Source organism: Bombus flavifrons, chromosome 9 (assembly GCF_040668555.2).
Source record: "Bombus flavifrons isolate JBK064 chromosome 9, iyBomFlav1_principal, whole genome shotgun sequence".
In the NCBI taxonomy this organism is placed as follows: domain Eukaryota; kingdom Metazoa; phylum Arthropoda; class Insecta; order Hymenoptera; family Apidae; genus Bombus; species Bombus flavifrons.
The window spans coordinates 3133278-3152458 of record NC_138450.1 but is presented as its reverse complement, the minus strand read 5'-3'; the positions used below and the strand labels follow the sequence as shown (position 1 = coordinate 3152458).

The 19181-nt window shown below is 30.6% G+C and overlaps 1 protein-coding gene across 3 annotated transcripts in view; it reads left to right on the top strand.

Moving 5' to 3' along the window:
* LOC138183535 (uncharacterized) overlaps nt 1–19181 on the top strand; it is a 67567-nt gene that overhangs the window by 31465 nt on the left and 16921 nt on the right. Inside the window, exon 4 of one of the 3 annotated variants that reach the window (XM_069120585.1) lies at nt 10450–10476. The exons of the other annotated variants lie outside the window; for them this stretch is intronic. Coding sequence (XP_068976686.1) covers nt 10450–10476 — 27 coding nt within the window. The remainder of the gene's footprint in view (nt 1–10449; nt 10477–19181) is intronic. 3 annotated transcript variants of the gene reach the window in all.

Genomic DNA, 19181 nt, shown 5'->3' with positions numbered 1-19181 from the left:
AGAAGTAAAAGGTATTTTAAATGATACAATTCTTTGAAAGTTTGCTTACAATTAATACACAGAAAGTAGATATTAGTCGCGAATAATTCAAATAATATTGATGTATATATGTAATATTACTATACATAGTATATGCACGTAACGTATATAGATATGCAATCTATATGATTGATAACATTACAATATTAAAATATCGTAAAATATTCTGATGAAGTTTGTATAAAGGTATTGCGAATAATGAGAATCATAGCTTCTACCAAGCAATATGATTAAAATGAATTACGAGCTTTTGCTTCGCTGCTGTTATTTCTTGGTACTGTCTATTGATAAGTGTTTGACCAGGCAACGGGAAAAGTCTTATGACGTGATACTCTTTTCGTAGGTACATTCCTCGCTGCGTTTCATCCAAGTTGAATCATTGGACGACAGAATGTAAACGTCATAAATGATTATTTTTAATATGTTACTTATTCTCTTTCTTACGTGTACTTTGATACTTTGGGTATTTCGTACATTTCTTTGTAATTACCCAGGAGACGTGAGGAAACGTGAGGAAGAACAGGAAACTCGAAATAATATACCGATATTTTGGATTCGAATGAAGCAAAGGTATAAATCGTAGAAGAATATTAAAAAACAAAAAATAAAATAAAATAAAAATACCTGATAAAAGAGAAAACAAAATATGTCTAGTAGACATCAAAGTGGTAAAATAACAAAACGCAAGTCATTAGTAATTAGTATGAAAAACCCGAGGAATAGTATGAATAATCGTGTCTGTTATTACAACAACAAATTACTCGAACCAGATTAGAATACTCGGAAGACGGACACGTGTTCGTGCAAAGTTATAAAAAAATAGCAATAGGTAATTAGCAACAAACATTACGATAAAAAAGATTGTAATGTGGTGAAAACCCGTCTTAGTAAGAATATAAATAAAATGAGAAATCGTATCAATGTTACACAGACGTTAATACGTTTTAATGGTTTATTTTCGCGCTTACATATTTGAACAAAATATTCCATAGATCACTTGATACGTGCAAAAGTACAAAATCAAGGGGAATCTCCTTCTCTTTAAGATATAAGATAAAATGGAAGTGTTTTTATCCTATCTAAGAATGAATATCTATCCAGTGAATAAATTTTTACGTTTACCTTTCATATAGAAGAAAACACGGATGGAAAATTATACTTCTTCCATGTCTCTAATTGAAAGTACAAAATTCAAAGATAGCCTGCACGTAAAGTAGAAAACAATATCCGTATATACTGATGCTCGATAATTTCTATTAACAACTTTCGCAAATAGCGCGTGTGTGCTCAAAGTATTTGAATGTTGATAAGTGGAATATCTGAAAATGTAAGGTATTTCAAGGGTGTTGTTTCGAACAATAATGGAACGATGATCGAAACGAACACTTTTATAAAATACCTCGACGATATGTACATAATAAATTGCGAAATAGAAATCTATATTAATATGTATCGCTGGATTTATATTCCGTTAATATCGGAGTTTAACACAGACGACATAAGAACAAATTATCAAGTATCTTTTTGTCCCCCTTACCATTTAACGTTTCTGTTTCAATATTTTTTGTCGAACCTTTTTTGGGATATTTATTTTTAATTCGTACGGGTACCCGGAAAAATGGCTTATTTTACAGCTTCTTTTCGGGTAGTTTTGCTACCGAAAACAACGTGACATACGTTTTACTGACAATAAGAGACATGTAAACGATACGTGTATTAGCCTGCCAGTAAAGATAAGAGATTTGCTACGTTTTTAACTTAAATAGACTATAGCTATTATGCAGGTATATGTAAGTGGTAAAGAAACGAATCGTCCTCTCTGTCCCAATGTTAAGCAGTATTTGCCCTTGTAAGATATATTATGTGCATCATTCATTGTTATATAAACGAAAAACCAGTATTCTATTATTTCTTATCGCAATATGTATTTTACCTTGTAAGGTATTGTGCAATAGAAGCATAACGAATTTATGAAGAGCGATGAAATATATTCCTATATGCACATGCGTATCTGATAACACTAAGATTTTAAATGACGTATTGTTTCATATTTTACAAAGTGGCGAACAGAAGTTCTTTAAACACATATATAATTATTTCATTGCTGATATCATGTCATTTATATTAGAATATTTAACGAGTACTTGAAATCATTATTTTTCTTTCTATACACCATTTTTCGTGAATATCTGAAAACTTTTACCGATTTGTAGTAACAGCGTGTGAATCTGCAAATTCCTACCTGATAAAGTCTTTTGTCATTTTCCTATGCAACAAGCAGACCACAAACTTAAATCATTAATTGGATGAGTGGATCGCATGACAAATTCTACAAATAATTTGTCGACGTATATACATACTACGTTCTGAATTTACAACACATCGTTATATGGATAATTGAATTAATCGCGGTACTCCTTTCGCAATTCTTGTTAATTCTCGTTCTTATGTATTTCATAGAATAGAGAAACTAGGCAACGTGAAGATGAAACGCTTTTCAAACATCCGTCCTCTCAGAATTGCTATACTTGGAGATATTTTCATTGTACGATAGAACGTTGCGTAAGTCGAAAATCTTAACTTTGCAGCTTAACGAAGATTAGTAAATTTAATTACGATTTCCTTGATGTTTTATCTGTGTAAGTCATATTAAATACGATAACTAAAGCCAGTAAAATTAACGAATACGAGTTAGTTCAAGATTTATCATCGCGTTGACAAAGAATTATATAATGTTTAAAATTAGAAAAAAAACATCTTATTTCTTATAACACAGTCAACCTGCGAATAAATTAGTGGTATGTCAATAAAAAATATATGTCTCCAAGGTAATTAAAGTGACTTATCATTCTTTAATAAAAAGGAATATTGTAGAAATTTTAATTATTCTAATGTATACTGAACGCTGATTATTTCAAATTATAGATAAACTTAAAAATTCAAAATTAATTATTCTAAATCTCATAGATCATTCGAAGTGACTTTAAAATTCATTGCATATGTTATGTGAGAAATCCTGTATATTTGCAAATCTTAGAAAGAATAAAAAAAATAGAATTATTTATGTAACAAGCAGCAAAAAAATGAGAGAAAATGCGCTTTAATATATCGTCATCTTTGAATGATGATTCTTCAACGAAATAACATATTTAGAGTGCTATAATTATTTACAAATAAATTCGTCCTACATTGATCTTCAATATACAAAAAAAAAATTAATAAATAAAATCGTTGCTGTGTGAGAGTAACAACCAATAACTCGGCTATTAACTGTGTTAAATTCTATAATAAAATAGTTGATAGCCATTATCCTTTTTTTTTTAATTATTATAATCATCTCGAGTACGAGGGCACCATTATTCTTTCTTTGTATATAATATACATAAATATAATTTTAGATGAAATGCATCAAGAAATGAATTTCGACTTTCTTGAAAAGGATGAACCGTTCGTTACTTGCATATGCAAATTTTCTTATCGAGATGAAACAGGCAAACGTTTAACGAGACATAATGTTGCTAAAAGCAAATCGTGAAATTTGCAAGTCAATTCGACGAAAATAGTCCGAGTTGCCCAAGCCAGTGTGTCAAAAACATCGTTCTGCGAAATATATATATGTAAAAGGTGGGTTTAAAGTCTCTCTTTGTTTTTGTATCTTCAACAATGTATTTTTTAAGTGGCATTGCATATGTTCCTGGTCCGTACTACGATTTTTTCTGAATCATGTGGAATTTACAGATGATGTTCATTATTCTGAGAACGGTATTCTACTCTAAGACGCGTATAAAATTAATACATCACTAATCCTATTCATTTCGATACGTCTTAGGCATATACAGCAGTAGTTGTACGGACAATATGAGAAAATGATTTCATTTTGAACTTTAGAAATGACAGATTTTATTACAGAGTTCTAAATGACAGCAGTAAATTATCGATGTATTGTATTAAGGAACTTAAAAAATGCTCGATTAATTTGTTGCGGCTGAAATTTTCGAAAAATTTTCTGTAATACTCGAAAATATTAGTGCTTTTATTTAATATTTTTTCATAATAAGATTATAAAAGATTTTGTCCTCATATTTTGCTGTACGCACAAAAATTTCAAATCGATAATTCGAATAATTTTTTATATTCCACATATGTATATCTTCGAGACAAATTTGAAGATTTTTAATGATTCATGATTATGAATACTAATAATTTCGAAAACTTATGGTTTAATTATATGTTTTAATCTACTGTGATTTTGTAAAAATGCCACCAAATTCTTTAATGACATTCATATTAATTATAATTTTATGTTCAAAATATCGTCATCGTCTTTAGTTCTTATTCTGACCACTATTGGCGGTGTAGACCTACGTTTTGTTAGGTCGGTAACATTGAGAGCGGTAATATCATGTCGTCATGTCATTGTCCAATATTATCTACATAACATAAAATATGATCACAGTGCAATCTACCGGTCGAGATGTTATTATCGACTGTGCTTACCGACCTTCAGTCGGTAATATCGAAAACGAAACTAAAATGATAAATGAGTTCATAATCTGCGTATCAATGAAAGAAAGAAATAATGCACTGATTAAGTACAGAGTAAAAGTAACATTATATCATTGACTAAATACAGTATAGACCTGACATTATATGAGACTTCGTGTCTCTTCAAAAAGATCGGAGTGTTTCTTACGCCCTCTTCGATTTACTCTTTTACTGTGCGCGCGAATATAAAATTTATATTCAATTCAATCGTATAAATGCATAAATATAGGGCAGGTAGTTAAAGAATTCTGTCGTAATTTATAAAATCAAAATTACAATATTAGTTATGGTTAATGTTATGTCCCAGATTGAAGTCAGTCGCAACTTATCGCGCCTCTACTCGCTTTACGAAAAATAGATTTCTTAGTTTAATATAAAAAGTTTCAAAAATATCTACATTTACACATTAAGCAATATAGTAAATAAAATTTCATTTGGTACACGCGCGTAATTAAATTAGACCTTCGTTTGTTGTATGTTTGTCAAAGGAAAAACAACTGTATCTTTGTTCATTTTCAGCATAAACGTTAATTAGAAGAAGTTGTACAATCGAAACGATTATTATCGTTCTTTTTGATGGCAACGTAACAGAGAATAGTTCAATTGTCGGTTAACCTTTCGTTCAACGGAACAATCAACATTAGTTTACCGCCAGCTGCTTCCTAAACGTAATAGGCCAGCACGTGATAATCACACGCTTAGCATATGAGACGTATTCGTGGCTCGAAAATTTTCCTACCATTTTCCCATTCCTTCCATAGGGCTAACGTTGCAAAATATATCACCTTACAAACATTTAGTATCTATGCTGAAAGCTTCAGTATCCTTCGTCATGAGAGACAGTTTCTTTACTAAAACACACGACACACGATAAACTTTAACATTTTGCTATGTTTTTTATAGAGCATGTTATTGAAAAATAATTATGTATATATATATACTTAAATTAATTTTCCATATTATTTATACCGTAAGATGAACACTAATGTGTAATCGATATTGAAAACTATTTTGCTATACTTTTTATATAACATGCTAATAAAAGATAATTACATATATATCGAGCTTAATTAAAATTATTGTATCCAAAATTTTATATAAAATTGTTGTAATTTCCATCATATTTTTGTTTTGCATTTAATACAACGTAAATTTCCACTGAAAGTTAAGAATAAGTTTTGCTAACAAAAGAAGTTGGTTATGTTCTAACTAAAAGGTTATTTAACACTTAGCAATCGTACTGTGATAATTAGAAAAACAAGAAATTACAAGAAATTCTGCTAATTAACCTTCAATCTTTATCAAATTTCGTTTAATTCGATATCTGAAGAGATCAAAATATTAAACGTTAAGTGATCGGCGTCATTAAACATCAATTAAAGATGATAGATTAATTTATCAAAATATCATTGGTTCACCTGTAGAAGTAATTCGTCGACTCTCAACATTATGGAATATCATTTTGTGAAACAAAAGTGTTCAATATTTTACTTCTAACAAATGTACTTAATGTTTCTGCTTATTTGTTGAAAGACACATCCTTCTACATAATCTTCTAATCACATTTTTTATGCCATCGTAACGCCTCTTAGAATAAAGTTGTATTCATTTTGATGATTACTTGTTTTTGCCTTCTTTTTATCCATTGTATCCTAATATCTCACACATGTACACACATTATGCAACATATTACATTAACTAACAGTAGAATCACAAAGAAATTAAGGACGTGTGTCTAGTTTTATTTTATCTACGGTCTACCCTACTTGGAGTTACACTCTATTAACTCTATATTAGTAAACTATACTTTATCTCAAAAGCAAGTATCTTCATGACATATTATTTGATACGATATTATTAGAAGTTTCTAAGGAAACCTAGATGAATGTACTTTGAAAGATAAAATTGACGTCATCAATCAAGGTAAATAAATTATTGCGTCAAGCATTGGATATTCCATCTGACAAATTAATAATTATTATGAAATATTAACATCAGAGTTAAAAGTACTTAAACAGGTTATGTAGAGACATTCGATCAAAATAGTCAATGTGCAATGAAATTTATGCTTAAAACCTGTTTTAATGCTAGAAATTATTTATTCTACATAACTGCGGTAATAGTATTGTTGAAATAATATCTTCAAATACATAGTATATATAACTTTTCTCTGACGTATATTTTTATGCACAATATTAATATGAATACATCAATATACAAAAGGCAGTAAGCGATTTTAAGATTTCTAGACTTAAGATTTAATAGTTACAAAAAGATTGCCTTGCCAATAAAACGGTATGAGTATGTCAGTGTTTCTAACTATAATTCTTTGGTTCTTCGATAATTTCGATGACATATTCGAACATTATCAAACGTATTTTCCTTGAAATAGCAGGAAATCCCAAGTACTTACGTTGTTGGCAACAAGCTTATCGCAAAATGATATAAAAATATCATAAAACTCGAAGTTTAAATTTTCTTTGTTACGATTTGATTTATTAAAGACAAATCAAGCGTACGATAAATTAAATAGGAGTTAATTAACGTGTTATATTCTTTGAAATTGCGCATGAAGTTACACATGACCACATATTCTGAAATATCAAATGATAGCCGCGTCGCGAGTCCTTGGCAAACAGACGGAACACGTATGATTGTGCACTTTACATGATTTCGGATAGAGTACTACTTATGACTTATGTACGTAGAGACTTATATGCCAAACGAAACTCTTCATGAATTTTAAGTGAAAAATTTCATTTGAATTTAATTACAGAAATGTATTAAAATTATTGCGCTCACTATATTTTTTGCATATTAATTTCTTGTAATACAAAATATTTACTAACAGTCTACATAAATAAATTATTTAACTAACTAATATACAATATACATATGTTATGTAAGTAAAGAGTTTGAATTGTATTTAACACATTTGTGTTCTTTATTCACAAATACAAGAATTCAAACAAGTAAAGCATGATGTAAGTACTTTTTTAAAAAGAATTAATTAGTATTACATATGTATATAATACATATGGTTTAATGAGTTACTCGGTATTATTTTTTTAATAAAAATGGTATATTATAGTTGGAATATTATTTAAAAGCATACATTGAATATCAAAAAGAATTCTTTAAGTTTAATATCTTAACCGCGCCTCTTCTGTATCTTTTATTTCACACTACTAAGACTCTCCAAGTCTTAACCTAAGTTTTGCTAAGGAATGACCTTGTACTATGGTCATGGGTCGTTGAAATCTTCCAAACGGCCGCTTTCTGTTAAAAATAAAAAGCTATAGAACGCAATTAAAAAGAAAAAGTAGAAACATACTCGAAATCTTCGAAAACTCTCCAAAGGAAAATTATTGCTAGCATCCTATAGAATAAAACATTTTCATTACTATAAAAATAACAGAGATATTTAGGTGATTCTATTTACGTGGTCGATTTGTACGATGAAATAAACAAGGTCTATGTGGAATCATCTGGATGAAATCAATGTTGAAATAGCTACATCATTATAAATGCAAACCACAAGTTTGATGTTTTCTGGCATTCGTACTTGGCTACTACTTGTTTTGTCGCCATCGATGTCGTTGTTGCCAATGTCGCGAAAAATTATCGAAACCGGGTTTATCCACCTCTGTCTGGTCTAAATTTCGTCTGCCGAAAAAGCAGAGTTGGCTCGCAACACAGTCGCACAAGTTTATAACGTAATTTAGTAGTCTACTATAAAGTCTGAGAGAACTTGAACTTGTTTGTTTGGAATTCGTGTAACTTTATCTGACAAAATTTACGTAATATCATGTATAAAATTGGAAAACTACGGAATTTATAATTATATTTAATTTGTTATCTATCTTAATCTCAGTATAGTTTGTAGAAGATTATTTTTCATGTAGTAAATTCTTCGTAAACAATTTATAAATTAAATAACAATTCAGACGTGATGATATTATCAACATCTTGCTTGAATGTTAATTTTGTTTTATTTTTTACCTTGTATTTTGGGTTGAAACATTTCTGACAATAAATAATATCCCAAGTGTTTATGCTCGATCAAATATCGATAAAACATATCCGAATATCTATCAAACTTAAATCTGACAATATAATGAACATGATTCTCAACTCCAAGTTATGTATCGATAAATACGTAGCCGCTAAAAACCTCATAAGTTAAATAGTACCTACATATTATACAAAAAACAAGAACTTCGTTTATTTATGATGGAATCACTTCTTTTTAAAGAAGTTTTAGAATTATGATGGTACATCTAACAAATACAAGATCATTTGAATTTCCTTGCCCAAAATTGGTACATCATGCACGACGATCTACTTTAATTGATATTACTCATGATCGTGGATCATGACTTGATTCAATTGTCATTGGAGGTGTACTTCCTATTATTAAAATGAAAAATCGTGGGTAGTGAACAGAATTAGTTAAGTTTTTATACTCTCCAGTCATACCGCCTGCTAAAGTGATGAGAAAAATAAAATTCTACTGTAACGATATACAATGTAAACTTAATATTCCATCGATCAAAGTTCTTTTCTAAAAATAATGATAATTTGTTTGACTTAAGTTCACCTTGGTAAACATATAAATTTCATTCTATCTTAGTTTTACTTCTGATATTTTAAATTTACAACAGTACGGTTTTGATGCGCAGATATTTTCTTCGTTCGACAATGTTTAAGTGTTTATACTCGTCATTCATAAATCATGTAGAGTTGAACCACTGCTTTCGGATTATAGGATTTAGGATTATAGGTTACATTTTTAAATAAAAATTTCCAGAGATTGAAGCTTCTGGTGTTACTCATTACGTTGATGGTTAAATGATATGATATACGAATACTTCGGGTACGATACAAGTATAGGTGGTTTAAATTTACGCGCGCGTAGCTGAAAATATTGAAGAGCGTTGGGTAGGTGTCGGTCCTCTTGAAAGTACTTCTTGCGCATTCAAATATAAACTCAGAAGCCAGGTCACGGCTTGAAAATAATCCTGAGCATTTAGGAAGGCAACCCATTGCTTTTAGACCGACAGAGACTTGTGACGCATATAATTCCCCTTACCTCCCTTTCCGACTATGCTCTGATTTCGATGGCACCCTTAGAAATCGTTCTATCGAATCTCAAAGACTTAATGTGCTTAAAATAATCCATTACCGTCAATAAGAACGTAATACATTCGCGTCAATATTTCTTCTGTAAACATGATGCAATTTGATATTATAAGTTTTTCACTTTTTCTGTAGATGGAGGTCTAAAGGACACGTGAATGTCAACTTGTTTTTTTTCTTTCTTTTTAATAAATAGCTTTAATCGATGCGGCTCGTTATTATCTACAAAAAAAGTGCTACGTTGTTGGTCACAATATCATTAGTTTAAAAGGTACTTTAATTTCAAGGTGATAATATTATATAATACGCTTATCTTTTTAAAATAACGTACTACAGTTATTTCTTACAAGATATTAGAAAGTAACGAGAGAAAAGATAGTTTACGGATACTTAGAAATTAAATTACTTATCACTGACGTTTTTTATTGAGAAATGATACGACCAACCATAGAAACGAAAGGAATCTAATGACAAATATAATGAGTAAATGAAGGGATCTAATGGAGGAAAAGAATCTCTACAATAAATAATTGCTACATGTATCGGAAAGAAAGTGAAAGAAAGATAGGAACGTATTTGGCATCCAGTTCTCTTTGACCTTCGTGAACTCTACGTGGTAACACGAATTGTGATATTACTCGCGGCGCGACGGCTACCATGGTTGCATATGCGTCTGTCTCTCTACGCAGGAACTGCTATTAATTTCATTCGTTTTTATTGTTTCAGAGTCCTTGCAATTGTTGTCGCATCTTGGTGAGTGACCTTACATTAATGGGTTATTAAAAGAGTGTCTATCGTTAATCCGACGCAATTATTTCAGAGAAAGAAGTTATCTCACGTTACAATTACTTTTGCGATTAGCTCATGAATTAATTTATTTCACGTTTATACGCATCGAAGCTCTTTCATTGGAAAATTCGAATTTGGAAATCCTTCTTTAATTTAATGGTCGTGCCTTTTCAATCCCCTTGAATGAATTAAAATTTTCGTGAAATCCTCTGCGAATTCAAGCAACTCAACTAAAGCGAAAGAAGCTTTCAGACTAAGCATTTTGTTGAATTCGCCAATTTGGGAAATATTGGTTCGACTGTTGTATAGTAATTCATAATTGACAGAATATTTTAACGTTGTGTTCTTTATTGAATTTACAGCGATAACGTTACAATCAGTGCGTTTAATGTCCCCATTAAGAACTACACACGTGTGTGTCCTTTAATTTTTTAAAACCGTATGAATAAAGTTAGAAAATGTCGCAAAGAATGACGTCGTTATAATGTCGTATCGATCATTGCCGCGTTTACGCAGACACGTAACGTATTTTCACACAGTCTGTTATTAATCGATTTTTAAGCGATACTATTATCAGCATCCACATCGCGCACCATTGATCCTAGCCTTTTCCGGGCTATATTTTCTTAATGTTAACATTAAACGTTAAAGATGATACCGTCTGATATATCGGATGACCAAGGACGCAACCTTTTCTAATTAAATCGAAAAGCTTGCGGAAAATCACAGAGAATCTTTACATAGGGTGTGGCAGCATATATGATAATACACGAAAAGTTATTCTCCATGCGAAAATACGACGGAAATTCGGAATAAGATTGTTTTCATTTGAAACTACGTTTTCGAGAAAATTAAATTTCAGCTGAAGATAGATTTATTGTGGTAATGAACTCAACTTGTAATGAAAGAAGGTATCAGACAGAAAAGCAAGGATAGTATAAATAAAGAAATTATATCTCAGAGATTGGAAATCCAAATGATGAGTTAACTTGATTCCCCGGTTAACAGTTAAGGAAAAATAAACATATGGCAGTAACCGAACTGACAAGAGAGTAAGATCTTTAGAATATGACTCACATGATGTTTCATATTATCTATTTTTCAATGAATGAGATCTATTTATACGGTTTGAAGAGGGAACGTATCTCGAGGGTGTGTTTTCGTGGAATCCTAGGATTGGTTGGTAGATCGAGGATGTTTAACCGTTAGAAGATTGAGGCTACACTGAACAGCGAATGAGGATCTTACAATATTAAACAATTATTATTTTGTATTTTTATACTAATCTCACTGACTTTGTTATTTTTACATATTTCACAGTACAAGATAAATTTCATTTATATACATATAAATCACGAAAATATTTGAACATTTATGGAAAACTTTTATGAGCATATTATGATTGTTATAAAAAACATTGAAAAATTTTATTGCCACTGTAACGAGACACGACCATCATAATAATAAATCATTAACAATTATAAACTTATCGATAATTATAAATTTATTTGAAGATATATATAAAAGTCATGACATTTATTAGTGATAGAATATTTTTGAGTTTTATATAGTACATACGATACATCTATCTAAGTTTTTCATGATAAGTGTTGTAATACTTTCTAAGCCACTGTAAACCGTAAGCAATTTCATTATCACGAATGAACTAACCATCACCTGGAAAATATATTGTACAATTAATTTCTCGATATGTTGGTATTTAATATAGTGAATACATTCGTTAGAGCAATGATCTCTATCAAACTCGATAACTGTAATTCTATTTTCGCTTAATCGCTAAACTAAGCGGCACGACGTCTGAAAATAGCTTAAGGCGGTAACTCTCCATGAAGTCGATCAATCGGTTTCTAATTGAAGAAACTTTCCGTGGTATAGCATCGAGATGCCACGAATCTAGCACGTGATATTTACGTGACGTTTGACGTCAATAAGACAGGAAATCTGCGAAATTCGATCTCGTGAAAATTTGAACCATAAATTGGAAATGACGGGAAACGTTTAAAATGTATGATTTATTACCCTTCGGACTGACATAACACCACAAAAAGCTAACAAACTGATTTTCACAACAACGGTTCAGCCAGATTCTATTGTACTCTCAAACTATATTTTACGAAACATTCTCGGTCAATCAACGATCTGTATTTTTTGTATATTATAATTCTTCATATTTTCTCCAAACTTAAGAAACAAGTTATGATCGAAAATCACGATTTGGTCCGAAAGTGAACCAAAGAAAGTAGTTCGCAAAGAAAGATAATTACTGCTTACTTTCGAAATATTTCTGCATCTCATATTTAAAAGATTTCTTTAAGGAGAACAAATAATTTTAAAGAATTGCAAAGATACAAATAGGTAATTACATATATATTGTGTAATAATTTCTTTAAAATTCCAGTGAAATGCAAACATCAACGTCAAACAACTCATTCACCCTAACAAAGAAAATCAATAATAGAAAGTGATCAATGAAAATATTAGACTTTTGTAATCAAATAATTGAGATAAACATTCGATACTATAAGAAATTGCAAAATGTTATAAATTATTTGAAAGAATAGAATACAGCACAATCCTTTAAATAGCAACTTGTACTGAAAATGTATGTGCGTACTTCACTGTAACGTAATGTAATAACATTTTGCTTCTCAAAGTTATTAAACGCTATTTTATGCGAGATGAGTCATCTTACCTAGGATTCCTAATATTTAGAATCTGTTTAGTAATACGTAATTCTAGCTTCTTTTTAATAAATATACGATCTTTGTTTAATTTCTAGCGATATTAAACAGAATCTGATTACGAAAAGATAAGACATAAGTGAAATTGCGTCTAGTTGTCTCACTGATTTGTCTCCTTCAATGTTCTCTGTGTACGACCTTCCTCTTCTGAGTATGGCACGAGCATAACTTTTTTTTCCTTTTAGTTTCCTAGATAGGCTCGATTAACTTCCTTGTTCATGGGTTTTGAAAACTCTTTGAAAACTCCAAGGTAGACGCGCGAGGTAGACAATGGAATAGTAGTTTCCTAGTTTGAGTCATACGCTTACGCACAAAGTGTTTTCCTAGCACATAATTTTAATATACTCACGAGTTGGAAAAGGTTAATTTAAAGAGAATAAATGAGAGAATATGAAAATATTTCTTACAAATTTTTTAAGCCTTGAATCGGGACTTGTTTGTAAAATAAAAATATCTTGAATATTTTTGTATTGCAAAAATAATTTTAGGAATACAGTAGAAAATTGATTAAAGATAGTGTTTTAAAATTAAAACAAAAAAGAAAGCAAAGTTCATGGTACGTAATAAATAATAAAGATAAAAATTTATTTGCGAGAGTAATTTTTGTACAAGTAAGAATTGATAATTTTGATGGCTTGTTGTTTTGAATTACAACATATTCTACTTCAATTTGAACAAAACTCTAGATATTAGTATACAGAAGATTTGACGCGAAATGGCCACTATGTTTCTGATCCCTGTGATGTATATTATTGACTAAAAATTTTGAATATTTTACTTTTTTCGGTAAACTTCGGAACCAAATAACTTTTCAATTAAATATCAAATTAATTAAAAAAAATTGAAACTAATTGTTACAAATATCCTGTAATTATGCTTGAAGGAAAGTACAAGTTAAATTTCACAAACATGATTAGGCTTCTTGATAATTAAACTTATGTTAACCTTACGTTATCTCGTTCCACTCTTACTTTAGTACAGCAAATAAAACTGGAATAAAAATAAAATGGATTATCGTAATAGCGTGATATTATATAATAGCTTAACTAAAAATACGTAAACACGTGACATTAATACTTAAATTAACATTAAATTCAGACATGTGCAATATATTTGAATAAACAATAAGCGAAAATGGCATCAGATACATCGACCGTAACAGATGGAGAAAAATTTTCAATTCAAATCAAGCCAAAGTCGAGAATTAAGAGACTTTTTACTATTATTATAACAATTTATAAATCTATGACTGTGTAGGGGGATAAAACGATTTTATTGAGAGAGATTATATCCATTATAGAAATAAACTTGTTTAATTAGTAATCAATAGTAACAGAGTAGAAAATGAAAGATAGAAAACGGAGAAATAAAATAATTTCAAGTCCTTAACATTACCAACTGTGTATGTACATAATCAAAATGAAAGTTTTTTTAATTTTTTTTAATTTTTAAAATTTAGCTACCCGTGAACATTGTCGAGCGTAAGTTAACACAACTTTTGCTCCTTCCTCTTTTTCTTTTTGACAAATAAATGTCTTTGAATCATTGTAATTTTTTGAACGGTTCCTGGTGTGTACTTTGAATCTTGGCCAATAAGCGTCTTTATGGCGCGAAAGAGTTATACATTTGCGTCAGAAGGTTCCTTCGCGCTGCGGATAAATGGTTCTAAACTGTTCACGTTCAGGCTGGTTGAAATAGCGTTGTTTACATCCAACGATCTGCTGAATACAAAGGGGCATCTGCTCTCGATAATCTTGCTCTTAAATTCGCGTTAGTTGTCAAGCAACGGTACTTACATATGCAAATTGCAATATGTTTCAATATAAATTATATATCCGTACGTATTTCATCACGTGTTGACAACAAATGTGCGTCTTCATCGTCATAGAACACTTGTCAAGACTCGAATATTGTGTCAAATTGAGACGATCATGGAAATAATAATCACTTCATTGTCTTATTATCTCAATTGTTTCTACATATTGTTAGCTCTTTCTAAAGATGATCAAGTAATCAAATGAAAATTGATGAAACGGTCTATACTTTTAAGTTTTTAAAAATGATTCATCATTCAATGTTATAGAATATAAAATAACAAATTCTCTTTATAATCTCTCTTGGTATAAACTTGTTGATTCAATTATTTACTTTAGTTGAACTTAATTCTTGTTTATAGTTGAAGGAGAATTTAATATGAAAATTAAAATATATTCATTTATAATGATAGACAGATTATAGCAAGAAGATAGATAATAAAAAAAGAAAGAATCTGGGATTATAAATAGACAAATAATCTTTTCTATTTTTATCAGCTTTCTAAAAATTGCTGCAATTTTGTACTACGTTCATGTTAAGTACAAGGACAGAAATGCAAATAGAGTTATTTATAGGCTTTCTATCTGCTAACCGCTTAATCCGAGATAAAATGGCCTCATCATTTCAATGAAAATAACCAGTCACTGTAATTACTCGGTCATAAATAAGAATAAACCAAACTTCCAGATGTAAATTAGTACACGCAGACAGACGTTATATATCGAACTGATTAAATCACAATAAAAATAGGATATAAATACACAGTAAACCTCTTCTTTGGAGAATACAATTTACGCCTGTTGTTACGATTATAGCATTAGAAATTTATGCGTTAAAAGATGTAAAAATAGAATTTTCTTTCTACGACCATATGTATAAAAAGAAATGTTCTTTAATATTGAATTGTTGAGAAGTTTATAGCAAAGCTTAAAGAAAATTTGAAGACGAAACATTCTATTTATAATAAATATACGCAATTTGTTTCCATGAAGATTCAAAAGCTTTAATCGAAAAGTCCTTCGCGTTTTTGAATGATAAATTCCTTCAAATAATTTTATAAAACTATTTACTAGACAGTATCTATTAAAATAAAAATATTTTGATCAAAAATTAAAATGAACGATGTACTATACTTTTTCGTCTCATATTTCATACGTTTCATACGTTTCATACGTTTCATACGTTTTTAATTACTTAGTTTATGGATGATCGATGGCGAAGGTTTAGAGAAATATAGATTATCCGATCATAACGAATAATCTTTCAAATCCATCACATACACAATAAAAGTTAATACCGACAGCTACAAAGATTGCTATATTTCTGTGACCAACCCAATATCATCGGTAGCAGGACAGAGCTACTTCTCCTATTAAGTGAAAAGAAAGCTCCCATTCGAATGATCTGGCTTTGTTTTGAATGCTTTAATACGTGCTAAATGTTATCATAATCCTTGCTTACCCTTATCACTCTAAGAAGCGAAAGATAGAAAGATCAATAACATTTAATAGCTATTCGAAATAGGACATACGGAATGGAATTACTTTTAAATCGTACTAAATGGTGAAATACCCTTTCCGATACGTTGTATTAAATGTCGATCGAAAATATTTGTATTGATCCATCACTAATTCGTCACTGTCAGATTTCCGCGCATTTCTGTAGATTAATTTATTCTCTCTCAAAAAAAGCCTTCTTTATGGATTATTGTTTGCCAGAGGACGTTTGTCCTTTCAGTAAAACATATATACAGCGATGTATTGTAATGACATTAATCGCGTATAGTTATGAATTACTGCATTGTTTGCGACGTTCTGATGGTTATACAGGGTGGTTGGTAACTGGTGGTTCAAGCGAAAAGGAGGTGATTCTACGTGAAAAAAGAAGTCGAAAATATAGAATAAAAATTTTTCGTTTGAGGCTTTGTTTTCGAGAAAATCGACTTTGAATTTTCGCTCGGTACGCGTGCACTTTTTCACGTCTCGTTATAACGGATGTCACTGTAGATCGTTGTCTCGATGGAAAAATTAAAAAAAAAATTAAAAAAAAATTTTTATTCTATATTTTCGACTTCTTTTTTCGCGTAGAATCACCCCCTTTCCGCTTGTACCACCAGTTACCAACCACCCTGTATATTGAATACACTCATTAATTAGTATCAAAGTATTTAAGTCTATCGTAGCTTACCACCTAGTTTACCATAAGAAAAATAAGTTAACTTACACTAGTTCGTATCAAAATTCGTTTTCAGAAGGCAGAGTTTGGCGAATGGGTTTCTAAAGTTGAAATTTTCCTATCATTTATATTTTTCTTAAAAGGAAATATTAAAGAACTATTAAAAGAATTATTTATGAACATGGGAAAATAAAGTGCTTGCAGAATGCAGCTGCGTCAAGCTATAAAAAAATTCTTCCTCATCGGGGAAGGTTAACCATTTTTATAACTCCTGTCGTTGAGTTGTGTCGATCGATAAATCCCTTGACATTCAAGTATAATGTAGACATTTTATACCGTTACTGTATACTTTATAATTTTTTTGTATTTGTTTAGACTATCTAAAGAATGTATTAAATATACCAATATCGTAAAAAAATGTTCTATGCTCATAAAGTAAAGATGTGTGATATAAAAGTTATTAATAGCTTCCATAAATTACTATAAAAGTTATAAGAAACGTATCGTTATCTATTAAAAATATTTATGAATAGACTCGTGTCTGCAAAACGTCTACAATTTTAATTGTTTTTCGTGTTTATAAACAATGACACGCTTTACTTAGTATCAATTCTACTGTTCCTCACTAGTGGATTGAATCATCAGAATATATTTGTAGTAGCACGGTGCAGTAATCATGAATACACAGACAGTAGTGTTTGCCTTAGATGTAGCTGACAGTAATGCCATACTTGCAACTGGCAATATAGGTAATGTATGCTGAAGATAATGAAACTTTTTTCCAATTAAAAGACTGAATTATGAAAATATTTGTCAAATAGATTCATAATAATATTATATTTCGAATAGTTTCAGAGATAGCTTTGATGAATCAGCATAATAGATTTCTTAGATCCGTTAGGTTTGACCCTTGCAACTTAGGAATTTTCGTTGAAAGATGCTTAATACGTACACTGTACATAAATCCCCTAAATCTTACTATCCGATTTTTTGTACGTCCTAAAACCATTATACAGCACAAGTACCCCAACCTTAATCCTGTCTATATCATAAAAATAGGAACTTATCCAAAATGGTTAGCTGCTAATCCTAAATTATATACCAACTTCCAACTTCGACTTAATGTCCACCTTCTTAAAATAGACTTTCTCGCCTCTGATGAAAACAATACCTTAAATTACTACACAGGCTAAGGCAGGTAAAATTTTGTACCGGAGAAGATAAGTAGGTAATTTGTCGGAGGACCTTTAACAAGAGGGAAGAACTTTTCCCAACCTGTGTCTACACTCCATCTACGCATGCTACTACCCTTGTTAGTGAAAAGTAATTGTAAGTATGAAACCGGAATTTGCCTATAGATGGCCCTAACTGATAATGTAGTTATCACTAAACTGCGTCATTGATGCCAAAAGACTTTGTTGACATCTCACAAACATTTTCGACTCAGAAAAATACAAGTTTCACACAACAGCATAGTTTGTAATAGCGTTGAACATGTCAAATTTTGTGCCTGGAAACTACGATTTGCGGACAGCATTGATTTTCTGTTACCCTTTGAAGAAAACTGCTGCAGAATCGCATCGAATGTTTGTCGAAGCTTACGGTGAGCATGCTCTTGGTAAATCACAGTGCTTTGAGTGGTTTAAAAAATTCAGAAGTGGCAATTTTGACGTGAGGAACGAAGAACGTGGAAGATTACCGAAAAAGACCACCGAGCTGTTAAAACCTGGCGAAACCGTTAATACTGAGCGCTACCGACAACAAATGATCGATTTGAATCAAGCTTTGCGTGAAAAACGACCAGAATATCAAAAAAGGCAACACAAAGTAATTTTGCTTCATGATAATGCACCATCACATACAGCAAAACCGGTCAAGGAAACGATCGAAGCGTTTAGTTGGGAAATACTTTCGCAC